Source organism: Corvus cornix, chromosome 24 (genome assembly GCF_000738735.6).
Source record: "Corvus cornix cornix isolate S_Up_H32 chromosome 24, ASM73873v5, whole genome shotgun sequence".
NCBI classification, from domain to species: Eukaryota; Metazoa; Chordata; class Aves; order Passeriformes; family Corvidae; genus Corvus; species Corvus cornix.
Window position 1 is genome coordinate 1,731,275 of NC_046353.1, and position 27,063 is coordinate 1,758,337.

A 27,063-nucleotide genomic window follows, 5' to 3' on the forward strand; every position below is an offset into this window, starting at 1 on the left:
CATTCTGTGCAGAACCCCCGGGTTTTTGGGGGTTTTTGTTGCCTGACCTGTGCCAGCAGCGCTGCAGGAGTTCCCAGCCTTGTGCTGCAGCGAGGGGTGATGTTTTTTAATGGCAAAAACAGCTGGAGTTTTGGAGGAATATCTGTCCAGGCTGTACTTGAGCTGCTGCCTTCGGAACGCAGGGCGGGGGCTGCCCTTCTGTGCCCAGCCCAGTCCCTGGCACAGGAGCTGCAAGACACCACAAAATGAAACCAATCAGTTCCTTTCTTTATTTTTACATCTCCCATTAACGTGATTCACTCAACAGCCAGGATCCATCATCACCTGTGGGGCAAAGACCTTGAGAGTCTGGTTTCTAATTATTAATAATCATTCATTTGTTCTTAACCAGAAGAATTAGTGATCCCAGCTGAAACCAAGGGGAAGGAAGTGTAATTATCTGTTCTTTGCATCTGCTGGGTGAATAAATCACATTTTCTATCATTACCTCAGGAGTCTGGTTGCAGGAAAAAAAAAATCCTGCTGAATTCCAAATTGCTAAAGTTGAAAATGAATGACTTTTTTGGGTTTTACAGTCTGAAGCACCAGCTTGGGTTTGATTCTGATCTCAGCTGTGTTGTGGTCACTTTTGTGGGAATTAGGAGAGCAAACCTGAATGTCATGTGAATAAAAGTTGAAGAAATTTATTCATTTCTGACAGGTTTTTTTAGTAAAAGCAGTACTTATTTATGTTCTCTTTATTTTGAGGCAGTTTTGGTCAGACACTTGAAGAAGTAAATTGTTCTCTCATTGATGAATCAGAAAATAAGAATGAAATTCATCCATACCTTGACTGTCTTTGAGAGGTTTATGAACCAGGTTTTGATGGGATGCATATTGAGGTTATAGATATGTATCTATAGGGGCTTTAATGGGATCCGTTCACGGGGATGAATTTTACCCCATTAGAAAACATGGGGCTGGGCTACAATTTATTCTGCTTTTCAGCTTTAAGGGAACACATAAACTGTGAGCTGATCACAAATCTTATCACATTCTCTAAAAGCTTCTGTGTAACCTGTACTTACTGCCAGTGCCAGGCAGGCTGCCAGCACCAGGACAAGTCCAGTGGTCACCCCAGCGATCGCTGCCCAGTCAGGGCTGAGGAGCAGCTCCCTTTTCCTGGCAATTCCCACCTGGACAGCAAACCTGGGAATGCTGGGGAAGAAGGGCCCCTCGTCATAGCACTGTCCCCCCGCTGGCATCACCCTGAGGTACTGCAGGACAGGACAGAGAGGCCAGGCACGTGTCAGTGCATCTAATTTCATCTTCATGATGATTTAAATACGTTTTTTTTCTCTTACAGAATTCAAACTTTGCAGGAATTGTGCCATTTTCCCCTCACAGAAACAAACTCGTATTTATTTCTGCGCTCTAAAAAGATGTTCACTGTTATTTTTACAGCTCCCTGTGTTTCCAAACTTACACCTGGAGCATGAAATGCTTTGCCAAGTAAGTAAAAATGAAGGATTTCTGGGTGCAAACCATTCTCTTGTGCCGGTTGCTGCTCAGCCGGAGCACGTAAGTGCCGGGGGCCTGGAACTGGAAAAGGAACAAGAGGAATTTCTGTGAGGTTTCTCTGATTTCTTCCCTGAGGCTTCGGAAATCTCCCCAGTCAAATGCAGCGTTTGTGTTGTACAGGTTGTTTCTAGGAGGGAAAAGTACAAAATTTCTCGTCATTGCCTTTTTAATTTTAATTATTTTTTCTTACAGGCTCATGATTAGGGTGGACATTTATAAATTCAGAGCTGTTGCTCGTCACACCAGTAAATGAAGGAGCATCAGTGGGAGTTCAGGCACTGCAATGTCCCCACAGCTCCAGTATTTCCTCACCCAACTTTGTTTTGGGCTGCTCCAACCACCTATCCCCCAAACAAACACAGCAATTAACCCTAAGGAGCGGGAATTTTTATTTACCAGGGCAAAAAATAGTTACTGAGAGCCCTTCTAGGTCAGAAACAGCATTGCCAAGACATCAGGAACAGTAAGTACAAGTTTATTTTTGCCTATTTTGATAAGTAAATGTGAATTTCTTAATGACTTAAATGCTGTTTCCTACTGTGCACGGTGAAAAATACATTGAATTATGTTTAATAATGAGAATTTTACTGTTCCTCCTCATGTTTCCTTTCAATTCCATGTTGGAAAAAGGTGAAGAATTTCTCTTTGTTGAACTAAAAACGCATTAGCTGAGTTCTTTTTTGTTCTTAAATGTACTTACACATCATAAACTGGGAAATGCTCCCTGGAGACAACGAACACGAGGGTCACATTGCCACTGATGCAGGTGGTGGGATTGAGGATGCCAAGAAATGTGGGCTGGGATGTGGAGTTGGGGGGGCTCAGGCTTTGTTGCCGGGGCTCCCTGCACTCCTCGTGGCCAGAGGGATCTGTGAGAGCACACAACACCCTCAGGAGATAGAAATATAAACGAATTTCTAACTGTAAGTGTAAATACACACACCTATATATATATATATATATACATATATATATTAATATATATACATATCTATTAAATTTGCATGTATATATATATGTAAATTTAATGTCCAGAGCTGGGTTTGCTGTCCAGACAGCGTGAAAAGAGAGAAACAGAGAATTCCAGAATAATCCCAGGGCTGCCCAAAACAAGGAATGTGAGCAGAAAAAGCCCCAGCAGGACCTCAGGAGCAGGATGGATGTATTGAATTCTGTTTATTTTAATAAGTGGTTGTTATTTGCTGAGGGAATTCCGTGGTGCTCCCTGCAGGCGCCCTCCAGGGCGGTGGTGGGGGCTGCGTGCACATCACAAAGCACAATTAATTATTAGAATCTCTCTCTATTAAATACAAATTTAGGGGCTTTGCAGGAGAACTCACCTGGAGCTGCTGCTGAAGGAGGATTCTTTTTATGAAGAGATGAAGCCTCATTCAGCATGATGAGGTTATGAAGTAGTTGAGGGTCAGGATTATACACCCCTAAAAATCCTTTCTCTGGAGGGGTATAAAAAAAATCTGGTCATTTCTGGTTTTGAGCATGAATTTTGCTTTGAATTTTGCTTTTCCTTGTACAGTATCTGCTCCCCAAAGCCCCCAAGCACGACTTGCAAGCTCTAAACTCAAATGGGATCATTTTTAGCACATTCTTCTCATTCTAGGGCAGTTTTAAAAATGTTTGGGCCTTGCTCAAAGCCTTTAGGGTTCGTTTGATGCAGCTACTGGTTTAACCTGGCTCGAGTCAATGAACCTGTGCAAAGAGCACAGGGGCAAAGGAGTCTTTCCTAATGCTGGTATTAAATTTCCTGGCTGTGCAAATTGTGCTTTTTGGCCCAAATCTGGAATTCTGAGGGAAAATTTTTTAACTACTTCGAATTTTACTTGGTGAAAGCACATTAAATTCTAAATCCCAAGAAAAATATCTGTGCAGGTGAAGGACTTGAGAAGGGATTCCTTTGCCAGGCAAAGGGATTCTCCAGCTCTTTGTATTGTAATTTAGGAAGGAAATCCCTGAATATTTGCCCTTTCCTGTGCTGCTGGAAATACACAAATTTCAAATGGATGCTCTGGGATTGAGCAGGATAAATTTTGTGTGTAGTGCTGAAGTCCTATTGCTGTTCTCAGGATATGAACATGGAGATCTCTTGTTATTTGTGTTTTAAACATCGTGGAAAGGCTTTTTGTGTGCAAAACCCCATTTAACACCCCAAGAATGCCCCAGCTGCTGCTGTTCTTTCCCTCACCACTCATCTCCACGACGTGTGCTGGATGGGTTTGTTGGCCTTGTCCTGCAGAACAGACATCTTCCAAAGAGAAATTTGGTCTTGGTAGAACCATCCTCAAACCTTCTAAGAAAACAGCAGTCTAAGAGAAAAATAATTCAGATTTTTTTCACCTGAATTCTTTTAATGGATGAAATATAATTTAAAAGTGCTTTGTGTGTGTAATAGAATAACGTTTGGGGGGTTTTGTTTGTTGCATTCTATAATTTTTCTGAGCAAGAGGGAATGAGGGTCAGAGCCTGACAAAAGTAGGGAGATGGTGGAAATAGCCACAGGTTTTTTCACCTTGCTCCCATTGCTGTGAGTGATGAAAAGCTGAGCTTTTCTCTCTGCACAGGTGAGCTGCAGGGTGGTTTTTTGCTGCCTTCTACACTGAGCGTTGCACACCCTCTCCAGGCTGTCAGAGTGACAAATGCAGAGGCCAAGAACTTTGTCATAGCCTTGGAAATCGCTGGGGACAGCACAGACCTGCGGGAGAAGAGGAAGGAATAACAGGGCAGTACAGGAATGTCCTCAAGCTGAAGAAGAGGCAAAAACTCCTGTGCAAACACGAATAACTCTTGATTTCCATGCTGGCTGTGCCCTGTGAAGGAAGAGCTTGGGAATTTTGCTTTTCGGGGCGTTTTCGGCCCAGTTTTGGGATTTAACAAACACAAAAATGGAAATACCTTCTCGGAGCAGTAGCGAGCCCATCCCCTCTTGGTCAAGCACTGCCCCTCCTGGTTCCGCGAGGCTGAGTCCCGGCACACGGGGTAGGATTGTCTGACACAGAGGCTTCCATCCCTCCCAGACCTCCTGAACCCCGGGGGGCAGGTGCAGAGAGCGTCACGAGGCTGGAAATTAGAACAAGGATTTGTTTAGGAACCTGCAGCTTTGATGTCCACACAGCACCCTAAACCTTCCAGTGAAGGGGAGGATTGATATAACCCTGAGAAACTCAGAATATTTGCGAATCTGGTGTTGCCATCCCTCTCCCTGTGTTTTTTTGGTGGTTGGCAATGAGATAAAGAGAGAGACAGCGAAGGCAAGAATGACCAAAATGCGAATTTCTCCTGGTGGCTCAATGTGAATTTCTCCTGTACCTGGAACAGCTGCCCTTTCCCGAGGCACACACAGGTCTGCTGCCCTTCTGCAGGCTGTGCTGCCTCGGAGCCACAGGGGAGACAGGATTTTTGGCCAGGCCTGGGGTTGAAGAAGTCCACGGGGCAGGGCAGGCAGCGGTGGGAGGGCAGCGCTGCCCCTTCCGACCGGAACGTCCCCGGCGGACACGGCACCGCGGTGTGGTTCCCTCCGGGGCAGAAAAAGCCTTTGAACAGCAAAAAATTCCTGTCAGTTTTTCTTCTGCAAAGCAGTTTGCTGTGGAGATGAATGGCTGTGTTTCCAGTTTAAATAGTGCAGTGTATTTATCTCATAAATCAGTTAAATGCATCCTGCTTCAAAATATTCCCCAGTTTCAATATTAATTACACAGTGCACAAAGGAACTCTGACAATAAAATCCAGTGCTCTACATTTGTTTTTTGAGCTTTCTTACCTGTTACAATAGGAATTTCAGCAAGCCTAGTTGATTATCTAAGAATTATTGTAGCAAAATTCAAGCCCGATTTCGTTTTTATTGAGGAATATGTGACTGAGAAGCAAATAATCTCTGGTAAATTATCCACAAATACCTGCTGGACAAATTGGCAGCCTCTGTTCTCTTCTTTTGCAGTGAATCCCTCTCTGGCATTCCTCATGATTTTGAAGGTGTGTTTCCCCGCTGATGCCTGGCAAGGTTGGGAAAAGAGAGAAGAAGAAGAGGAAAAGGGCCATGGATTTATTGCACTGAGCAGCTTGAACCACCAAAGGTGGGTAAGTAACAGAGAGGCACCAGGAGAGCTTTCCTTTCCTGCTGAATATTTCATGGCCAGGGAGAGTTAAAAGATTGGTGTGAAATATTTATGGGAGCTATTTGAGCCCCACAGGTCACAGAGCAGGGCTGTTCTCTGCCCAATCCAGGGAATATTCTTATGGAATAAGGCCAGGGGGGTGCTGATTTGTGATTACAGTTTGCTCCTGTGTGAGCTGAAGTTTCAGGGTCCCTGCAGCAACCCTGGGTTTGGAGAGTCCACAAATCCTCATTTTACCACAAGGGATCATCAGCTGATGTGGGATCAGCTGGGTTGTGGATTGGGGATAGGCTCATCCTAAATTGCGCAGCCCAAAGCCAAAAGCTCTTGAGAAATTGGTGTCTTTTTGGAATTTACCATAAAAAAAAATGTAATTATCCACGGCTGGATTGCCCCCTCTGGTTTTCAATATCTAGAATGCAATTCACGGACCTGCTTTTGAAGATCTCTAGGGATTTTGGAGGTGACAAACGTGGGCAGGGCTGCTGCAGCCCAGCGTTATTCCCACAGCAGAGGGCAGCCTGGCTCCCTGCAGGATGGAGGAGGAGGGGATTGATGCCACATTTCACACGGATGGCACTGCCGAGCCCTTGCCCTCGTAACCCAGAGCAGATATCGCAGCCCCTGCCCGCCTGTGCCATGCTGGAGATGTTCCACATCCAGCACAGGCTTCTGTTTTCTCGTGGAGGAATTTATAATCAAATATTCCACAGCATTTCTGGATGGCTTTCCCCATCTGCTCGTACCTTCTGTGGCACGAATAAATGCACATTTTTCTTAAAGTTCCTTCACACAACTGCTTATTCAAGGACCTGCAGCTGGGTGGACTTTCTAGGGACGCAAGAAGTGAGTGGTTTGCGTATTTTGATTTATTTTGAGGGGCAGTCTGGGAGAAAAACAGAAGAGAGGGGTTTTCAGAGAGAGGAGATATTTATTTATCTGTTTGCAAAAGTTAGGATTGTGATTCAACTGGCAATGTGCAGAAATTGCCAGAAATTGTTGCTCCTTGGACAAATCTCTGATGTTCCAGTGAAGGGATCAGTTGCTTTTTACACACAGGGAAGCCTGGAGTCCTCAGCCAAAGGCCGTGCAACAGAACATCCACTAAAATTCGGCTCTCAAAGTAGGATTTGCTTCCATCCGAATTGCCTGCGCTCTAAATTGCAGCCCAAACCATCCCCGCTGCGTGGCTGCCGCAGCTGGAAGTGCCCAAACTCCCTCCTTGGCTGGGTTCGCATTCTCTGAGCGTGCCTGGAGCTGCCCCCTTTGGAGAAATCCTGCGCAGAGGATTCCTGGACCAGGCTGGAATGCAGGAGCTGCCTGTGCTCCTGCCCATCCCCTGTCCCCTGCAGGCTCAGCCTCAGAGCGCACCCAGCAGCAGCGCTCCCGCTCCTTTAGGAAAGGAATCCACAGCAGGGCCGCAGGTTCTGGTGCGCGGAATTTTTTAATCTTTTATTATTTATTTTTATCCAGTGAAGATTAGGTTGGGCGAACCTCCCAGCCCTGGGTCTGGCAGAGTTCAGCTTTTAGGAATGCGATGTGGAAATGACCCCAGAGATTACTTGAGGGATTAAGTTTTGTAGGCAGGGAACAACAAAGGCAATTAGCAGCTTTCCTTCATCTAGGAAGTGTTTCAGAGTCATTTATCTGCTGTTTGCCACACAAATCAGTGTCCAGCGGTGATGGGCCCAGAATAAATAAATAAAAAAATAAACAAACAAATGCCTTGTGATAAAATCTGAGCCCCAGGCTGGTGATTCCTGGCTGATAAGCAGATGTAGGACTTCCAGTTTCCACAGAATTGATCGCCAACGCTGTCCCGTGTGCCAGGCTGGGCTTTCCTGGCAGGGAGGGGAATTTAACAGCCCCATAAAGCATTTGGTGACTAATCAAGCCCAAGAATTTATGCCTGAGTCACTCTCCCAGGCTTAGCTAACTTCAGTCATTGCCTGCTTTTGCTTTTCAGTCCAAGCAAAGGGACAAGAGAAAGAGGGGAAGAATAAAAAATTCAAGTTTTCTATTTGGTTTTCAAAGAAAATGAGCAGGCTCTTGAGTAAATAGCATCTAAATTCATGTTATTATTATTAAGCACAGAAATTTCACACCATCTCAAGCAGCTCCTGAAAGAGCAAAGCAAAACCAGCCTCTTGCTGCTCCGGAGCATGTGAAATCATCCCTGACATTTTTAACAGGAGTTTTTAAAGTCATATAATTATTTTGGTTTGGAGTTCTCTTGTTTCTCCCCTTGCTGGACTTAATCACTGCTGTTTTCAGTCTGTGCCACAGCAGATTTGTGCTATTTTTCAGCTGTTTTAAGCTATTTTTAACTATTTTTCTTCCTGGGCATCAGGGTTTGAGATTATTTATTTTAATTACATTATATCTGAATAAGTAGGTACTGACCTGTGGTTAGCAAGTCAGTCAAGCCATGTTTTGATCTTATTTCTCTGTAAAATTTCATAGCTGAGAAACTTCTAAAGGAGCCACAAGTGGATTATGTTGACCTACAAGTATTTGATGAACCTATTTTTATAAAGTATTAATTGTTTTCCCACATAAACTTTACTCTCCAGCTGTTATTTACAGCAGGTTTTGGCTCTGCTGTATTTAGATAACCCTTGGTTTACAGTCACATGAAGAGAAGTTGTATAAATGCTGAAATAATATGTAAGGCTTCCAGGGAAAGGCTGGGCTGTGACTTTTGGGACAAAGCCAAGGGCCTTGGGGTGACTTTTGCAGGAATTGCCCACAATGAACTCTCGGAGGACTCAGGACTCTGAAATGTGCAGCTTATCTTGAACTGCACCACATAAAATCCAAGCATGTGCCAGCACACCCTGTGGCTGTGCAGGGTCATTTGTCACCTCCAGAGCAACAACCACCCATGAACTGGGGCTGTGAAAGTGGCAGATTCTCTTTTTATTTTCCTTCCTCTTCCCATATTTTTCTATTGTCTAGTTCTCCTTTTTCTCCTACTGTTTATTGCTTTTCTTGTTTATCCTTTCTGGGGAATTGTGGGAATAATGTTGGGTTTTGGGGGATCAAATGGGTACAGGACTTCTGGTATACTTGGGACTGGATTTCTGTGTTGAAAAACAAAAAAACAACCCCAAAGGCTGGTTATTCTGAGATAATTCTGAAAAGCCAGCTGAATCACAATTTAAATTTAAACAAATGAGGATGGAGGCCAAAGAGAGCTCAGAATTTATTCAAATCCCACGGACAATACAGCGACTGGAAGTTGTTTATTTTCACTTGGGCTTTGTAGTTGTATTTTTGCAACGGGATTGATTGATGGGTTAAAATATAAATTTTGTCTGCAGCTTTGATTCTAGGGGAGGAGGCGACGTGGGGAAGTTAAACCCCAAAGTTTATTTAATCAGCGAGGGTATGAAGCTGAGGTTTTTGGGTTTTAACAGACAAGTGGAAATAAATACCCTGCTGTGAGCAAAGAAAATAAACAGCCTTGTTGGAATAACCTCTATGACAAGGTAAATGTCACCAGGATGGAGTTGCACGGTGTGTTCTTCACCTCAGCAAACAGCAGCTTGGTTGTGAACTCCAAGAACCCCTGGGTTCTGCAGAAGCTTATCAGTTTTAAATATCAGAGCAGGGATTGCTGTAGTGTGTGAGTAATGATTCCAGCGAAACGAAAGGTCACGTTAGCTGGGAGTCAAAACATGCACACCTGGGAGCACGGGGAAATGAGAGCAGGACCTGGCCAGCCTAAAGCCCTGGCAGATGAATTTGTGCTCGCTGGTGTTTCTTAGAGCCTCTCTAGCAGGCGGCCAGCCCTTCTTGCTTAATTAAAATGTGATTTCATCGCAGCCTCAGCAGAGCTGCAAAAAAACACCTTTTAGTCCTACAGAACCTTTGGGGAGGGAGCAGAAAGAGCTGCTGAAGGAAATTAAACCTGGAGTTTTAAGGGGGCTGTGCTTCTAAAATGCTTCAAGTCTCAGGGATTGTGAGGGTGAAAATCCTTTTGGCCTCCGTGTGGAGCTTTGAAGGCAGGTTGGTGTGTGTTCCTCTGCCTCTAGCACACAATTAGCTGCGAATGCCTTTCTAGAAATAATTGTGGAGGATTCAAAAACTGGTTACTCATCAGCAGCAAAGGGATCCAGGGGGTTTCATTTAAAACAAAGCAAACCAAACTTAATATTTCAAATCTGGCACGAGGTTTTTGTGTTAGTTCCTGCTGGGTGATTTCCTTCAGGCCTGAGCTGGGTGTTTATTCTGGTTTCTGCAGTCGTGGTGTGGGGATTTCTGCGTGTGCTTATCACCCCACGCACCTCTCAGTGTGTGTTTGCAGAGCTTGTTATGCTCAAAAAAACCCAAGACTTCTGTAAACTTCTGGGGCTGTTGCTGATGGATAGAGATAAAAATTAGAGATAATTAAGAGCTGGGACCTACCCAGACAGGATTCTCATGGGTGTAGCAGCTTCTATGGCCAAGTACGGAGCAGAGCAGTTGCCTGGGGCAACTGGGGAACATTTTCTTGGGGACATGAGGTTTTATCCACCAAAATCCTGCTGCTAAGCCAAGTGACCCCCAAAACTGGGCCACTCAAGGTGGATATAAATACGTAGGGATGGCTGGAGTGACAGCCCGCTTGTTGTCAAGACAGAAGGAATTCTTTAGGGCACATCCTGCAGCTGCCAGGTGTTAAACTGAATGTTTGTCCTCAGAACAAGTGAAAATTTGGGGTAAACATTGATGAAGTGAGCAGGATGAGGCTCAAAAGTGACCTGCAGCTGCTGGCTTGTGTTTGTGCCTGGGATGATGTGGGACACGAGAGCTCTGCTGTCCATGTCCAGTTCTGCCCCCCTTTTTCCTTTCCCTGCCTCTCCCCACTGTGCTCCCTCCTGGAAGTGCCTGGCACACTCAGCTTTCAGTTAGTGGGACTCCCTCCTCCAAATTTATTCCATCTGCTCTGCTCCCCACAGCTGCAGAAACGTGCCTGGCTTTAAACCGGATCCTTCGCCTTCCAACTTTCCCCAGCCACAAAGAGAGCAGGAAAAATAAAACTCCATGGGCGAGACTGCTCTGAAAGAATCCAAACCTGCCAAGGGCTCGGCCTCTCCCTCCTCCCTGGCTCGGGAACTTGGCTCCTGCAGCCCTGCTTGGAATCCAGCCTGGCTGTCAGCACGTGGGGCGAGAGGCGGAGGGATGGGAATGGGATGCAGGGCAGTGCAGAGGAAACGTGAGCATTTCTTCCCGAGTGGCAGCTGTTGATCTGTGTTCTCAAAATATCCTCCAAAGGGCTGTGGGTTATTTTCTTCAGTGTCCAACCCCCTTCCAGCTCTTTTCTTGGCTCTTCGTCTTAAAAGATCGGATTTGTTTTGTTTGTCTGCTGGAAGGAATTGGGTTTTTTAAATATAATTTATTTTCTTTGCCTGCCTGTGGTTTACTTACAATCATGGCATTGTTCTCTGCCTGCCATTATCTGCTTTAGTGGGCAGCAGTCCCTGTGCTCCTCAGCTGAGGGTTTTGGGCTCTGGGAGGTGAGATCTTGTCTCAGCAGCCTTGGGGAAGAGCATTTGATGCAAAGATCAGTGCAGCAAATCAGGCTTTCAAGGACACACTTTGGGGGCTGAAAACCAAACAGAGGGTTTGGGCTGGGTTTCTGCTGTGGGTGAGGTGCCAGGCTGGGGGGACGGGGTTGGGAAGCAGCTGGATCTCTCCAGAGTGGGAGACTCTGCCAGGAATTTGGGTGTTGTAATTCCCTTTGGAATCAGTGGTGGGAAAGGGGGATGCTGGAGGATTTCTGTCATCTTAAAAACCAAACCAACAACAAAATCTTTACACCCTCAGCTTCTAAACTCTGCTTAATTTGTTTTTTTGCATGATGTCCCTTCTGTTCTGAGCTTAGTACAGATAGAAAAGTACAGAAAAACCAAGGTACTGCATGAAATAATGTATTTATTGCCAAGAAGGAGCAGTGAAATGATGTAAAGCCACCTACTAACAATGCAATTCTTGGATAACTGTCGTAGAATATACTTTAGAAGCAAGTTAATCTCTGAGTATATTGAATATATATGAATATATTATATTCTATAGATAGGAATAGTTTAATACTCCATCAGTTTAATGTCTTTTCACCTGAATGGTTCACATGACTAAAAAAACTTGATTGTTGTATTCTTACGTGAGAGTTTTCTATGCTTTTTTAAGAAATCCTGTGAGAAAATTCAGTTTTTTCCCCTGCAAATGCTTGTGGATGCTCTTCTCTCTGTTCAACACTCTGCTTCATGCTCGTGATGTAGGATTTCTTGGTCGGTTTATAATGAAAATAAGGAGTTGGATCTGAACCCTTCGATCCCACAAATGGAAGCTGAGTTAACCCAGAAGTTCCTCCTTAATTGTCTTGAAATGAATAAAAAGTTCTGGGAGAACAGATGTGAGTTAAAAGGCATACACAAAGAAGGATGAGTGGTGATGGGGGGACAGAGAGAGAAATAACCAGAGAGGAAAATATCTGTAAAACCTGGGACAAAAAGGGAAAAAGAAGAGACTTCACATGGTTAAAACATGAGGGGAAGTTATGGAAGGAGGTGGATGAGATATGCAACTCATCATGAGAATAACAAATGATATATATTTTTTAATGAAATACTGAAAGATTTTGAATTCTTATGTCTCACTCAGACAAGAAAAAATACAAAAGAGAACTATTTAGCTGTGCAGGGCATCAGAATCATGGGATATGTCCCAAATCCCATTGGAATTAACTTCAACACTGCCACTTCTTAGTCAAAGTTAATTCACCTTGTGCAACGTAGCTCTTGGAGCTTAACACTTAAGGAAACCCCATAACACGAAAATACCTTTTTTTACAAGAAGCAAATGCAAAGGGTTCATTAAAAATATTCCCCAAACATGCTGAGTACTTAACACTGGATCCTGCAGTGGCTTCACGTGGAAAATCTCCCATTTTCTTCAACAGGAGACACGTGAGGGGTTGCTGGATCAGTTGGTTTTTGGCTTTAGGTTCTGTAAAAGTAGAATTGCTCCCTATGTAGCAAACAGGGAAGTTTCATAGAAACCAGCAAACTCGCAACCAGAAGTTAAAATTGAATGAGAGTAAGTCTGGGAAGAAATAATTTTTTAAAAAAATGATCTAATTTGTAGTAATTCTACCAAATAACTTGGCTTTCTGGCAGTACAGGATAATTTCAGCTCCTTGTTACCCTCCCAACTTGCAAAACTGCTTTGTATAAAAAATAATCCTTAAAAAGCTGTTATCTATTTAAATTCTGTAAATTTTATAAATTTTATATTATATATACAAATGCTATAAAGTTTTTACCTTTATAAATGTAAAATCCTCTGTTAGATCTGTTAGAAAGGGCCTGGTTTGAAATTCTCTGTCCCGGACTTCACCTACAATCCACTATTGGTGCAAAATTCTGATTGCATAAATAAAAAGCTTGATTTTTGTTGAGAAAAACATGCTCAGCACGATGTTTCATTTTGGAAGGACTTCACCCCGAGACTGCCTTAAAGTGTGACCACTCCAGCCTTGGCCAAAATCAGAGCCAGACTGCAGAAAATATTAAATATAACTCATCAGGCTCTGAATTCCCAGAGCTCCTGTTTACAATGACTGAGATTTTTCAGTCTATCTGAATATTGAATTTGGAGTGTAGAGACCAAAACCCTCAAGAGTGGGTCTTGGATGGTTAAAATCTTTCTCTTAGGCTGAACACCTGCATGAAAAATCGCCAGAGCTTCAGACTGTGGGGCAGCTACACCTCAGACCTGAGCAGAGAAGCACAAATTTGTGAGAAAATGAAGATCTAATTCTACCTGGAGCATCTAACACTGAATTCCTGGTGAAACCTGCACTGAGGGTTTCCCCCTTTATGGGTTTGCTCTATAATTCTGGGTCCAGATGAGATCTTTCCAGCAGTCAGTTCAAGCTGCAATATATTCTATATTTTACTGCCTGTTCCTCTGGTTATTCTCCTGCAGCAGGTGGCCCACGAGATGCAGGTGAGGTGAGTTATCAGCATTTCCCTGGAAGGCAATAAAGCAGCAAATCTCAGCTCAATCCCTAGGCCAGGTGTTCCTCCTAAAGCCACAGATTTACTGCCCCCTTTTCTGCCTGGGTTTGGATGAGAACAGAGGTTTGCAAGGAAAATAAATTGTGGGCAGGCCTCTGGGGTAAATCCAAAGGCTCTGATGAGGTTCTGGGTGTCTTTTCCACCAGCTCCACGCCGTGGAGGTTTGGACTCAATGATTTTTGGGTTCTTTTCCACCCTCAGTGATGCTGTGGGATGGCAGAGCAGGGAAGGAACTGGGTTGAGCCACTCCATCACAGCTGCTGAGTCAGAAAAACCTCCAGCTACCTGAACTCAACTTCCTACCACAAAATACCTTTGAGAAGGACATCAAAGAGGTCTGAGGATGCCATGGAGCAAGGTTCAGGTAAGTTGTCTGCTGCTGGGGCACTGGGTATTCCTCTGGGAGCATCCAGCAGGATGTAGCTCTGTACAGGTGAAGGGACCAGAACAGTGAATTTCCAGTTGAACTGGATTGAAATGATTTTTTTTCTCTGCTGTGTTTTCTCTCCTGTTAGAAGAAACTCAGTGACTTGAAATGGGGCTTCAAGTCTGTATTTCTAATTGAAATCTTATCCTATTCTTACATTTATGACATGTACTCTGGTGGGAACTCTTATCTGACAGAGGCAAAAAAGACCCTGGAAAAGATAAGAGAGCTGTAACCTTTTTTTTTTTTTAAGTACTGAATATTTGCTTAATCCTGGAAAATAATCCTGGAATCTCTGCCAGACATTGCCTGTGTAAAGCAGCCATAGTTACCTCTTGAAGAACATCTTGTCCTTGGGGTTTATGAGTCTGAAGCAAACACATGAGCTCTGTGTTCTCCTCGAGTTTTAGGCAGGTGGTGGAGATTGGACATGAATTCAGTACCTGCAGATGACAGCAAATCCTGTGATTGCACAAGGATAAGAACACTTAAGCCAGAGTAGAGAGCCTGCTGTGAGCCTCACCTGCAGCTCAGGCTTTGCTCCCATCTGCAGCAGGCAGAGAATTCCCTCGAGGATTTGGTCTTTCCGCAGTCTGAGGAACCTCCCCTGGTCGGTGTCCCTGGCAGTGCTGTGGGATTCTGTCACCAGGACGGTGTGGGCGAGAGCAGCGCAGTGCAGGGGGGTTAAACCTGCGGGGAACACCCCCGGGAAGGTCAAAGCCAGAGCCTGCCCCCTGCCTGCGGTAGATCTGTGTTTACAGATCGGGGAGGATAAACCCAGCACCTGTGCGGTTCAGCTTTGCCTCTTACCACAGTGGTCAGGCAGATCCACTTCCACACACACCCCATTGTCTTTGCAGCTTTTCAGGACCTGAAATGAACAATATCCAGGTGATTCCTCACCTTTGGCAGTGCCAAAATACCCTTTTCCTCCCCCAAATCCCTCTGTAACCCCATCAGACCAGAGCTGTAGGGAAAACCCCAGGATATTTTAGATACCAGAACATGCATTTGTTGCTTTTTCTCCACTTTTGCCTGATATAAACACCCAATTCACCTGCAGAACTCTCAGGTATCCGTTCTCTGCACACAGGTGGAGGGGAGTTTTCCCAGAGCTGTCCTGCACATTGACACTGGCTCCCAGGGAGATCAGGTCGCTCACCATCAGGTGCTGGTTCTTTTCTGCAGCAAGATGCAAAGCAGTCTGAGAAGGGAAGAAGGGCAGAAAGTTGCAGTGAAAGGCACAAACAGTTTTAAAACAACGATGTTTTTTAGATAACGAAGTGGGGAGTTGGGATTTTGGGGCTCTGTTGCCACTTGTGCTCCATCATTCCCTCCCCATTCCTGTTTCCCTTCTTTTCCAGGACACCAGAAGGATGCTTGGTGTTTGGCTGGGGTTTGAAAGAGGGTTGCATGTGATAAAAAAATGACTTTTTTTCTTGGCAAATCAGCACCCTACCCTTTTCTCTGCATCCTTCTCGTCGATCTTGTTGAGGGATGCAAATCTCTGTGCCAGGGCGAAAGTCAGAGCCCTCCTTCCCTGGGCAACAGCCTTGTGCAGCAGCCTGCAAGAGAACTCGGTTGGGAACAATCAGAAGACAAAGGAGGGGTTAAAATACCCCAAAGTAGCAGGGAGAGCGTATTTTAAAGCATCAAATACTGAGGCTGGAAAATACTGAAATCTTGGGATATTCAAGGGTTTATTACTCTCTATAGTTGCTGCTTTTGTCTGCCAGGATTTCTTGCTATTATCCCATTCCTCTCCAGCAGCTGCTCCGTGATTCCTTGCTGCCAACAATCTCTGAACAGGGAAAAGGGTGCAAGATCCCTAAAAACTAAGGGAAACACTCGCTCTTAAATACTTCCAAACTGGAGTTGAGTCCTGTGGAGGAGAAGAGCTCAATTTCCTCTGGCTGTTCAGTCTCACTGAACGACTCAGATTACTGCATTTCACCCCAAAAAAGGCTCTTTTATTTTATTTTTTTTCTTGTAAAATTGGGCATGTCTTCCTTTCCTCATGGAGGAAAAATTAATGCAGGCATTGGTTATACTTATTTATTTGCTCTTCCCTTCTCTTGTAGCAAAATATCCTTAAATATGCCTGAACAACTCTGATACTTCTTGCTGGGTCTGGGGTCTTTTGTTTGTTTGATCTGGTTTTGGGGGTTTTTTTGGTTTTTTTAGCGGATTTTTGACCCTGTTCACCATTCAGAACGATCTTATTTAGTTTGTACTCCTGCCTTTGAGTGTTGTTTTGAGTGCAGAATCTTTATAAAAGTGAGTTTAGGAGTGAGGAAATTTTTGCCTGTGAATCTTACATGGACACGGGAGTAGAAATCTCTGAATTTCTTAATTGTGATTCATTTCATTCATGTGTGAGAAATTTTTTGTATATTATTCACAGAATTGCAGGAAATATGAAAATAGGTGGCTTATTTGTTGTTTACTCGCTGGAAAGTGAAGCCTAATTTTATTATTGCACTGAAAATCATTATTCTGAATGGAACGTGGTGCTTTAGGGAAGAGGCCAGTGCTGTGCTTGGTTGTCCCTGTGTGGGGTTAGCAATGTTTTAAATTTGGAGCAATTTTTAAAAATTCTAATTAATCTCTTTCTCCTCAAGATTCAGATAATTTATAAACTATGCCATGATTTCTGTCAATCTGATTTGATACCACCTATCCCAATCTACCTGAACTGCATAGAAACTAATTAGCTATTTTAATTTATTTCTTATAAATGGCTATTTTCTCCACAAGCACCCCAATTCCAGGGCAATCCCGGGGTGTCCTGGGATCAGGAAAACCTTTGCTTTTGTTTCGTTTCCAGCAGAACAGCCACTCCCAGTTCTTCGGGAGTCTGTGCTCCAGACGAGCAGTTTTTTGTGTAACCCTCCCATCCATTTTTATTAGCAGCTAATAATACAAATAATTACCCTGAGAGTGTCTGCAACGTGGAAAAGATTTTTTTTGCGTATCTTTTTTCTTTTTCCAGTACTTATTTTGCTTGATTTTAATTTTCGAGTGAATCCCCACAAATACCTCTCATCCTTAATATTTTAATGCTCTGAATTTATCCTAACATCAGCTGTAGCTCAGGAATATTTCTGCAAATACAGAGTATTTATATTTTTAATATCCACCTAAAATTCTATCTATCGATTCAAGTTTGAGCTTCCCCTTGAGCAGAGAAGCTTTTGCTGCAGGCAGCAGGTGAGTTTGGAGCAAAGTGATGTCCCCAGGGAGCAGAAACCGAGGTATTTCAACAGAAAAATCGAGGACCTGTTGCCATTTTCATCGGGAGCGAGCAGTTTTTCCGCCGGGATGTTCCTCAGCAAACTTTCCTCCCTGTGCAGCTGGAACTGGAAGAAGGAGAGGGCAGAGAGGTCCTGCTGTGTGAAGGAGGTTGGGGTCAGCCTCGAATGTCCCTCGGTGTCCGGAGAGCCCCTGTGAGCTTCCAGCAGCATCTCTGCCGGGCTGAGGAGAGCAGGCGTGTCCTGGGATGGAGAATTCCTCGGGAAATCTTCCTGGGAGCTCGGGAGCGCATCCTGCATCCACCAACCGCTCCCTTTCTCGCCCGTCCTGCAGAACATTCCCGGCGAGCTGGACCCGTGGGTGCTTCCCTGCTCACCGTGGAAGGAAGGCTCTGCCCCTGCCCGCAGGATGAGGTGGAAATCCTTCAAGCAGGACTCCTGGTGAAGCCCTGCTGAGCTGCGCTGTCTCCCCTGCAGGCCACCAGCTGCCTCCTTGCTCGCCACACTTTGCCACCGGGAGCTTTGCAGATCCGTGGAGAATTCCTGCCAAACCCCATCTGGCACGGGAGGCGGAGGCTCCTCCCTGAGCTGGCTCTTGTTCAGGTCCTCCTGCAGCACCTCCACCAGGATGTCGAGGTCCTCCAAGCCTTTGGGGCTTTGCCCAGCGCTCTGCTTGCTCTGAAACAGCAACAGGAGCCGGGGAGGGCGGAGGATGGGGGAGGGAAGCAGACATGAAGTGTCCTGTTCTCCCTCGGTGATAGAACAGGAATTCTGCCCCGGGAGCCTGGCAGAGCGGGGTTCAAGGTGTTCTGCATACCTGTCTAAGCTGTTTCTCTGTATAAGGGTGAGCTCTTCTCTTCTCTGCTGCAAAGAGAGGAAGAAAAGGGCTGCTCAGAGCTGAGGAGAGGCACACAGAGCAGAGATTCCCATCAGTCCTGCCCCAGATAAGACACAGATAACCCAGACAGGGTGGTGATGCACAGCTGGCCGGCCTCCTGCAATTTAAGGACAGCTGGGACCCAGCAGGGACCACTGACCATGGGACAGAAGTGGTCTGGCTCTTTGGGTACCTCACAGTGATGATCCTACTAGAAAAGGAGGCTCTGTTACCAACTGAGGCGTTTCCAAACCTGTTTTTCCTGAGGATCCTTTGGTTACCATCTTCACTGATGAGGCTTCCTGAGGAGACAAAACCACCCAGCTTCAATGTGAGATGCTTACACGCGAGAGAAGATGAAACAGTGGCAAATATTGTAACATGAACAGAGTGAAATTGCCTCCTGTGCTACGGATTTTGCTCAGCAGGGGCTGCAGGTGGAGAGATTTCCATGAGTGGGTAATTCTTGGCAGCATTATAAAGATCTTTACAGCAGCCCGGGAGTCTATCAGCTCCTTGGGCTGTTTTTGCAATATTTTTACTGGGTTTTGAGCCATCTTTGGCTTGACTGATGTACAGCATCCATGGCATGGATGGGTTCCTGCTGTCACTGTCAGAACTGTTCCTAGCCCAGCCCTCATTCTGTTTAAAATTTGGTTTATTCTCCATTTTTATCGAAAGCACTGATTTGGTGGCTGGAAGAGGCAGCAGCTGCAGGTGTGACCCCTCCAGAACACTCAGTGGGGTGTGACTGTGGGCACCAGGATGTTGCAGCCCCGGGAGGAACCTTCCCAGCCTCAGGGAGCCCTCACCTTGCTGTGAGCCGCATCCAGGCCTTTGGAGAGCCGGATTTTCCTCAGCAATTCCCGCACCGGCATCTTCACTCTCACACCCATGTAGCGCTTCTGAGGGGGATCAGAGCTAAGTTCAGAGTCTGGAAAAGTCACAACACGATGCTGAGAGTAACACAGTTCTCTGAGCTGTTGGAGAAGGGTGGGAGGGTGAGGTCAGCCTGGGGAATGGGCTCGGATTCCAACGTTCATCATCAATCGTGGGAGATTTCCACGTCTCCCTGCGTGTTCCTTGGCTCTGGCCTCCTCTCTGCTCAATAGTTCCTTTAATGAATTCCTCCTCAGTTTTCCTGTGTGCCACAGAGCACAGATTTGCTTTTGGGGAATGTGTCAGCAGTGTTTAGGTCTCTGCCCCTCTTACTGATTTTCCTGTGTTGTGGTAAATCTGTCTTTGCAGTTTCCTGTGCTGTGGCTTGGTAATTTGTTATCAGTGCAACAACAAGGAGCAGAATTTGTTCAAAATTGAGATAGGGATGCTCTGTCCAGTGGCTTTCCCTCATGGCTCTCAGTGTGTTTGGAGGTTGTGCTGTGATTCAAAGGGAAACAATGATTTTCTGCACTGAAATGAAACAGTTATTTCAGCATATACCTCATTGTCCAAACAGGCTTGCTCTTTGTCAAAACAAGCTGCTCTGTGATTGTTTGTGTTAGGTCTCCTTGCATCTGGTGCCTGTATCCCCAAACTTGAAAGACTTGCCCAGATTAGGAGCTTAAATCCATTGGCTTTTGAAATATCTTTTATGTAACGCTGTTGTTCACGTCCCTGCCTCGTGTGTGCCCCCACTTGGAATAACCCTTATAGAGAATGCTTTCAGAAGCAGCCATTAATATTAGAAAATTATAGATTTAATGCCTATGACCAAGGTTTTCCCAATAAAACAGACCGTGGAGAAAGCCACAGCTCCAAGGAAAGCCTGAGCTTTGGGAACCAGAGCGTGGGATCCTGAAAGCAAGGAGTCATCCAGCAGCAATGCTGGAGCAGGGAGAAACTTTCTATTCCCACTGCAGCTCGTGGCAGAAGGAATGAGAACAGCTCTTGTGATCAAACACAGTTCAGGATTAAACAACACAGCCTGAATGAAAAAGGTGCATTGGGCCAGCAGCTCGTGGTGCTGGTAAATAAAACGTGAGGTGCCTGAACCGATATTCCTGCCCAAAACCTGCGTGTGCTCTGCAGCAGCTGCTGAGATCTGGCTGGGCCCTGCGGAGGGGAGCCCAGCAGATGGGAATGGTGCAGCTCCTGGGATGTCTGAGAGGAGGCAATCCTGGCAGGGGAACCAGCCCCACAAGATGTGGTTTCTTGTTGCATGATTTTGTTTCCCTTCCCTGCTCCAGGCAATGAGAGCTGACACCCCTCCAGCAGGAGGGAGGCGAAATCCCGAGCAGCAAATGGTGCCTTTGGAATGGAGATGGGGTTGTTGTTTTGTGCTGAAGATTTCTGGCACTTCTCAGTGTTTAACCTATCACTGAATAATTAAAACCTCGAAAAGCAGAGTTTGCTTCTCAGACTTTTCTAGAAATGATTCCTTTTTTTTCTAGTTTGGTGTTTGGACAATGAATTATTTACTTTTGTAGAGTATTTTAAAGGTTTCTCTGAAAAGCTTATAATGAGCCAGTAAGATTGCTAATATGTTGTTATCTGGGAAGATTTTCCAGTGATGGATCAGATACATCCTAGGAATGGAAGAACTCTGCAAAGGCACTGATTCACCAAACACACTTTCCTGTGACTTTGCAATGTTAATAACTCAGAAGGTCACATCTATTACCTAGCTGTTAATTCAGAACTAAACTTGAAATTCAGAACGCAAACGAGCAGCAAAATGCTGGAGATGGACAGAAATGATGGAATATTTGGCATCCTTTAGAAACCAGAGCCACTTCTGACCTCAGCAGCAGAACACAACAAAATCCAGCCAAGCCTGAGTAGGGGGATGTGCTGAACATCTCTGATACGGTTGAGCTTGGTTTGTGCTGCTGCTGGGCCAGCTCTCTGCTGCCACTAAAGCAGCCCCAGGTCACTGGGCTTCATCAGCTGGCAAAAGAAGCACAAAACAGGAAACGGGAATAAAGATTTTTCTCTTACCAGCAGGAGCAGGCATCCCTGGAGGTTTGCATGGAGGAGGAGGGTGGTAGATCTTGGGACTCGCAACGTTCAGCTCAGTTAATCCAGAATCTGGCAGCGATGGGCTCTGCTGGAAGCAGCTCTTGGGACTGGCAGTTTCTCCAGGCAGTGGAGACCCCTGGCCTGGGCTGTAGCCACAGATTTCACTTTCGCTCATGTTTTGGTTGACAAGGAGCTCAGGACTCATGCAGGCTGTTTGCAACATCTCCACTGTGTGTTTGTGTGTGTGTGTGTGTGTGTGTGTGTGTGTGCAGGGAAAGATGAAAGAGAAGAGGGGAGGAGAAAACCCTGTTCAGTTGTGTTTAAAAAAAAAAAAAAATCCAATCCAGTTTCACATTGAGACCATGGCAGTTGTAATTAATCCTCCAACGTAATTAGCTGGGTCCAGCTTCCCTCTTCTCTTTGAAGCAGCAAGTTCCAGCAGCGGAAGAATAAACCCAGTCTTGGAATCCCAGCAGCCTCTGGAGCAGCTTTTGAGAGTTTCTTGGCTGCAGTTCTCCTTTGCTCTTTATACTCAGGTATGGTTCAGAGGATGGCAGCCTGGGAAGGCTCCACCCTCTTTCCTAACAATCCTGAGCAGCTGATGAAGACATTGCTTTTCCCAAGAAAAAACTTAACTGCAAGTTGAAAAAAAAAATTTTTTTCCCTGCTGTGTGAAACAGAAAAATTAAATTCTGATTGATTTACTGGGAAGGGAAAAGCAACCTCTGACTTACAGGGTTGTGCAAGTGAGTAAAGGGGCAGAAGATCCTGAATTAAATGTTTTGGGAATTATTCTCAAAAGGGGTTTTCAGCTGGGACAGGGTTAGTTTTGTTCTCTGTAGCTGGTGCAGTGTTGTGGTTTGGATTTTGTAGGAGAATACTGGTGATACCAAACTGATGCTGCAGGGGTTGCTCAGCTGTGCTTCCCCCAAATCCAGGAATTTTCAGTTTCCCAGGCAGGAGGTGCAGGAGAAGCTGTGAGGGAGCAGGGCCAGGAGAGCTGACCGTGGCCAGAGGGACATTCCATAGTGCAGAAAGTCGTGCCCAGTGTTATAAATGTACTGTGGTATTGGCTTTTCGCGTGTTACATAATCGTTATGAATGTATTGTGATGTTGGTTTTTCTCATGTTCCCTAATATTAGAAAAACTTTGCCTGGGTTCTGTAATGTAATGCTGTAGAATGTCTGGAGTTTGTGTTCCACAAGAGCTCAGCATAAAGGGAAATAGCGGAGAGGGCGTGGTAATTTAATGTTGAAACAAATCAGACGTATGAGGATGATGTGTGAGGACCTCCCTGTGCCCGTCCCCAGCCCGGTTCTCCGCTCCTCAGCTCCCAGCCCGCCGCTTTCGGTGTCCCTGTGCCCATCCCCAGCCCGGCTCTCCGCTCCACAGCTCCCAGCCCGCCGCTTTCGGTGTCCCTGTGCCCGTCCCCAGCCCGGCTCTCCGCTCCACACCAGCCCAGCCCGCCGCTTTTGGGGCCCGCCCCGGCCCCCGCCCCGCTCCCGCTGTCCGCGGCCGTTCCAGCAGCCCCTGCCCCCCGCTGCGTTCTCTGCCGCGGCTCCATTGAACCCGGCTTCGGCCCCGCGGGGCGCGCTGGGCCCGCCGGCAGCTCGGCCTCCTGGCGCCGTGGCTGCTGCAGACCCGCGCAGAGGCTCCACGCCAGCCTCTGGTACCGGCCCCAAGAGCTGGTGCCCTTGGCGGTGCCGGCAGCAGCCTCCGCCTTTGCTCCCCCGCTCCTGGAGGAATCGGCCTCCGAGAGGATTCCCACCTCCTACCCCCCCTCCCTCCCTCGCCTGCACCGTTCCCTGGCAGCGACCGCTTCTGCTGCTCCTCTGAAAGGAGAAGCAAAACGCCAAAGTTCCATCTCGAGGAACGAGCCCTTGCAGAAGGAAATAATATCTGTAGACGGTTCTTGCAGATGGGCCCAAGGAAAAAGAATGTCAGGGTAGGCTGTAGTTGATGGGGGGACTATGCACACTGGAAGATTTAGCACGCAAGGAGGGAACTATTTTTACTGATTCAGGGTACGCTTTTGGAGGGGTGCACGCCTTTGGGAAAATGTGGGAAGAAAGGGGATTGCTTGGTTCAGAGGAAAAGGGGCTGATGCATGGGGGACTTGTTTGGGACAGTGCTCAAGGCAAATGCTGTGTAAAAAAAGGAAAAGGGAGGTATTGTTGTAAATGTCCAGCTCCGCGGGCAGGGGCGCATCACCGCGGGTGAGTCCGGCGGATCCCTGCGCGGTTGGGGCTGCATTGCCGGTGATCCCTCCGCGGGCAGGGCCGCATCACAAATAGTCCCTCCTGGCGGATCACTCCGCGGGCGGACAAAATCACCGCTGATGCCTCCGCGGGCAGGACCGCATCACAAATAGTCCCTCCGGCGGGTCCCTCCGGCCGATCCCTCTGTTATCAATGGTTTTGTGATGTTGGCTTTTCGCGTGTTCCAGAATTGTTATGAATGGATTGTGATTTTTTTTTTTTTCTTTTCATGTTCATTAATGTTAGAAAAGCTTTGCCTGGGTTCTGTGATGTAATGCTGTAGAATGGCTGCAGTTTGGGTGGTCATTTTGGGGGGGGGGGGGGCTTCACTTTCCTGGAAAATCTTATCAGAAGAAAAAAAAAACCCGAAAGCAGACGGAATGGAGCCAAGGAAAAGGATAAGACTGATAAGATGATACTCAGCAACTCCAAAGAATGAATGAATGATGCATGATGGTGATGAATACGAAATAAGCGATGGACTTTTAAAGCCGATCTTTTGGATGTAGAGGTGTGCCTTTGGCTCTCTGCCGAAGCACCCGGCCCTACCGCCCCTTTTGCTGTTGTCTCCTAATTGTCCCTTTTATTAAACTTTCCTTCAAATTTTACAAAGAGTGAACCTCGTTTTTCACACCCAGTATTTAAATTAGGGGATTGAGGCACCAATTTCAGGGCAGCAGCTGGTGGGAGCCTGCTTTGTGTTTATTGTTTTAATTGGGGTTTATTTCTCTCTTTTCCCCCTCTCTCATTTTCATTCAATTATTTCATTTATCAACCTGTTCTTACCTCAACCCATGATTTTTTTTACATTCTCTCCCCGTCCCACCAGGGAGAGGGGGTGAGCTGGTCACTGGGGGGTACTTGGTGCCACAGGGGTTAAACCAGGACAAATGGGGACACTTCTTGTAGGAGATCTATTTCCTTGTCACCAGGAGATCCCAGTATCAAATCTAACCTCTGTTCCCATGTCCCTGGGAAATGCATTTCGCCGTGTGGGCTGTGCCATTTCAACCGAACAAGCAGATATTTCTCTTAAGTACCTAGATTGAAAGAAGGATTACGATGTTATCACATGCATCTTCTTCCTTGGCTGTGTCCTGGAAAGCGTTCCAGATCTAATCCCGAGCAATATCACCTGTGCCATCAGCGTGAGCAGAGAGCAGCCAGACTTTCTGGGGCAGATCTAAAAGCACAGGATCACATTTGTGTTATCATTTCAGCTGGGCCGTGACTCCTCTCTCTCCCTGACCTGCCCCATCCCCTGTCTCCTGCTTTCCCTGCACTGGGAGCAGCAACTGCAGCCTCGGGGGTGTTGAAAGGATTATTCAGGTATTGATCAAAGGAGATTTGTAGAACAAGCAGGCAATCAGCAGCTGCTCTGCATTGCAGTGGCTGTTCCCTGGCTCCCTGCCCCACAGATGATTGGTGTCAATTAATGGAGCTGCACCTGGAGCTGGCAACATGAATGGATAAGGGAGAGGCGTGGCTGGAGCCAGGATTTCACCTTCCAAGGGCAGCCCTCTCCTATGCCTGGGAAATCCCAGGGCTCTGTAGGTCAGGGATTAAAGGCCCAGTGAGCCAATATCCCAGTTTATTGCTCAGTTTGTTCAAGGGGAAGGGATTTGTTAAAGAACCTTTTCACTTTTTGAGCTGTGCTGTGCCTGTCTGACACGGAGATGGCCACAAAGGGTGCCTGGTTCTCACTAAGGACACCTCCTGCTCTGTTTTTAAGTATTTTCCTTCCATTTCACCTGCTTTACTTTATCGATTGCACGAGTCCAGGACAAGCTGGAGGCAGGGCCCAGCCCCTCAGTGCCATGAAATGCTGTGTCACCCTGTAAATACCCTGTGCAAATCTGCAGCATGAGGCACCAGTTCAGGAGCTCCTCACCACTTGCAGAGGTGGGAGAATTTGGCCTCCTGCAAACAGGAAATTGCTGCAGTGACTCACTGCATTTATTGGGCAGTAAATGGCATCAGAGATTCCTCATCTTTCTGTTCTCCTCCATCCTCCAGCCCATATCTTGGATGGGTTTTAGCTGCCTGATTATAACTTGTGATTACATTCACAGTAAAGCAGGAATTGGCCTGGGTTTGGTACGGAGAGGACCAAAACCTGCCATGGGAAGGGAAGCAGATTTTCAAATCTAGCCACAAACCCCTTGGAATGTGGACACTGCAAGGTCTCCAAAGCTTTGTATTTGTTTAACTGGGAATCCTGTGGTTCTCCTGTTTCTCCAGCCTCAACAGGCACCTGACTTTTCAAGTGAATCCTTTGTTGCTCAAATTTCAAGCAGCTCTCATGAGTCTCATTCTGTAAACAGGCACTGCTGGCGATGAGCTGTCCACCTCCAGCTCCGTCCCCATCTGTTCAACAGCAATTTTCAATTTGGACCCTCTAATAATGCTGCATCATGTCCTCTTTTATCCTCCCAGGCAGGGCAGGTTCCAGCTTGCACAGCCAGCACACAGAGATCCCAAATATGACTTTCTAGGATTTGTAGATGCTGTTTCAGTCGGTGCCTCCCGATTTCCACAGCTGTGGACAGAACTATTCAGTTTATTCCCCAGTGAAACCTGGGCTGGGGAAAGGGTTTTCTACCCAAGAGTGTGGAATATTTTCATTATCTCCCACAGTTTTAGCGATTCCTGCTTTTTTTAACCTACTGTGTGCTATGAATTCTCAGAAAGGGAGGAAGTTTCAAGCACTGAAGGTGTAAGAAATGAGGATATGATTGGGTGAGGGTCTTCAGCGACAGTCACCTGGGGCAGGGGGTGAGGTCAAAGCACAGCTTTGGAAAAATCACGTGCCAGGTTTTCGTGCTGGGGGGGAATTTCTTCTCCTTTGTACATATACTGATATCCTGATTAATGACTGATACCCTGATGTAGGGATTCTGATTCCTGCTGTAATATTTTCAGCAGAAATGGCCATCACCCTCTGAAGTTCCTAGTGAAAAAACCCCTGTAGTTAAGTGATTTGTGATGGGCAGCTCTGCAAAACCTCTCTCCATGTGAACTTTCAGGTTGTGCTGCCCATGGGTTGAGCTCCTTTTCTATCTTTGGATGGAGGGTGAATCCTCTCCCTCCTCCCTTGTTCCTATATGTTTCCGTGCACACACCCACTTTAGCAGCGTTTGCTGGGGTAGGTGTTTGTCTGTCTCTTCCTTTGGATGCCAGCTCTGAACTCACCTGACTGAAAACCCTTTGTTGCAAAAGGTTTCCTTTCTTAAAATCCTCTTTTGCGTGTTGGGAGGGGGTGGGTTTAATTTGCACTGATGAGGCTTTGCCCTGCATGTGCTTTCAGCAATGAGGTGACAAACAAAATATCAAGAGAGATTTTAAAGCTCATCTTTGAAGAGAATTGTGCATTTAAAGGTGAACACAGTCCTGTGTAAATATATCCTGAGCTAAACGGGTGAGCGGTATTTAAAAGGCCGAATAATGAAGTTTTATACAATTAGGAACTGGAGTGGGATACGGGTGGATTTTCCCCTCGGAGCCTCTCCCCTGGGAAGCAGAGCTGTGTTTTGGAGGC

General features: G+C 46.1%; 1 protein-coding gene and 1 long non-coding RNA gene across 11 annotated transcripts; one reads left to right on the plus strand and one right to left on the minus strand.

The window, feature by feature from the left end:
• Positions 1 to 1,440: 1,440 nt before the first annotated feature.
• On the plus strand, positions 1,441 to 11,708 carry LOC120411249. Its single transcript, XR_005603634.1, has 5 exons — positions 1,441 to 1,491; positions 1,753 to 2,023; positions 4,137 to 4,551; positions 5,510 to 5,649; positions 10,631 to 11,708. It is a non-coding gene; the product is annotated as an uncharacterized LOC120411249 (long non-coding RNA).
• LOC104692091 lies at positions 11,587 to 22,660 on the minus strand. 10 transcript variants are annotated; one of them, XM_010403849.4, is made up of 11 exons: positions 21,246 to 22,660; positions 19,121 to 19,213; positions 18,249 to 18,610; positions 17,460 to 18,109; positions 15,640 to 15,745; positions 15,238 to 15,384; positions 14,991 to 15,051; positions 14,704 to 14,870; positions 14,513 to 14,623; positions 14,067 to 14,178; positions 11,587 to 13,706 (listed from the first exon to the last, which is right to left on the minus strand). In XM_010403849.4, exons 1-11 carry the CDS (start codon positions 21,487 to 21,489, stop codon positions 13,696 to 13,698), a joined length of 2,064 nt encoding a protein of 687 aa, XP_010402151.2. In that variant the 5' UTR covers positions 21,490 to 22,660; the 3' UTR covers positions 11,587 to 13,695. The 10 variants fall into 10 exon arrangements, with proteins under 10 accessions (XP_010402151.2, XP_010402155.2, XP_010402154.2 ...); XM_010403853.4 differs by having other exon boundaries at positions 11,587 to 14,178; positions 18,249 to 18,292; positions 18,562 to 18,610; positions 19,121 to 19,242; XM_010403852.4 differs by having other exon boundaries at positions 11,587 to 14,178; positions 18,249 to 18,295; positions 18,562 to 18,610; positions 19,121 to 19,242.
• Positions 22,661 to 27,063: the final 4,403 nt, after the last annotated feature.

Coding starts and splice junctions, on each gene's coding strand:
- LOC104692091 (XM_010403848.4), bottom strand. CDS start 21,489: ATGTTGCAAACAGCCTGCATGAGTCCTGAGCTCCTTGTCAACCAAAAC. Junction 18,611..19,120: donor TGGATGCGGCTCACAGCAAG/GTGAGGGCTCCC, acceptor TTGTCTCCTCAG/GAAGCCTCATCAGTGAAGAT. Junction 14,871..14,990: donor GGATCTGCCTGACCACTGTG/GTAAGAGGCAAA, acceptor TGTTCCCCGCAG/GTTTAACCCCCCTGCACTGC.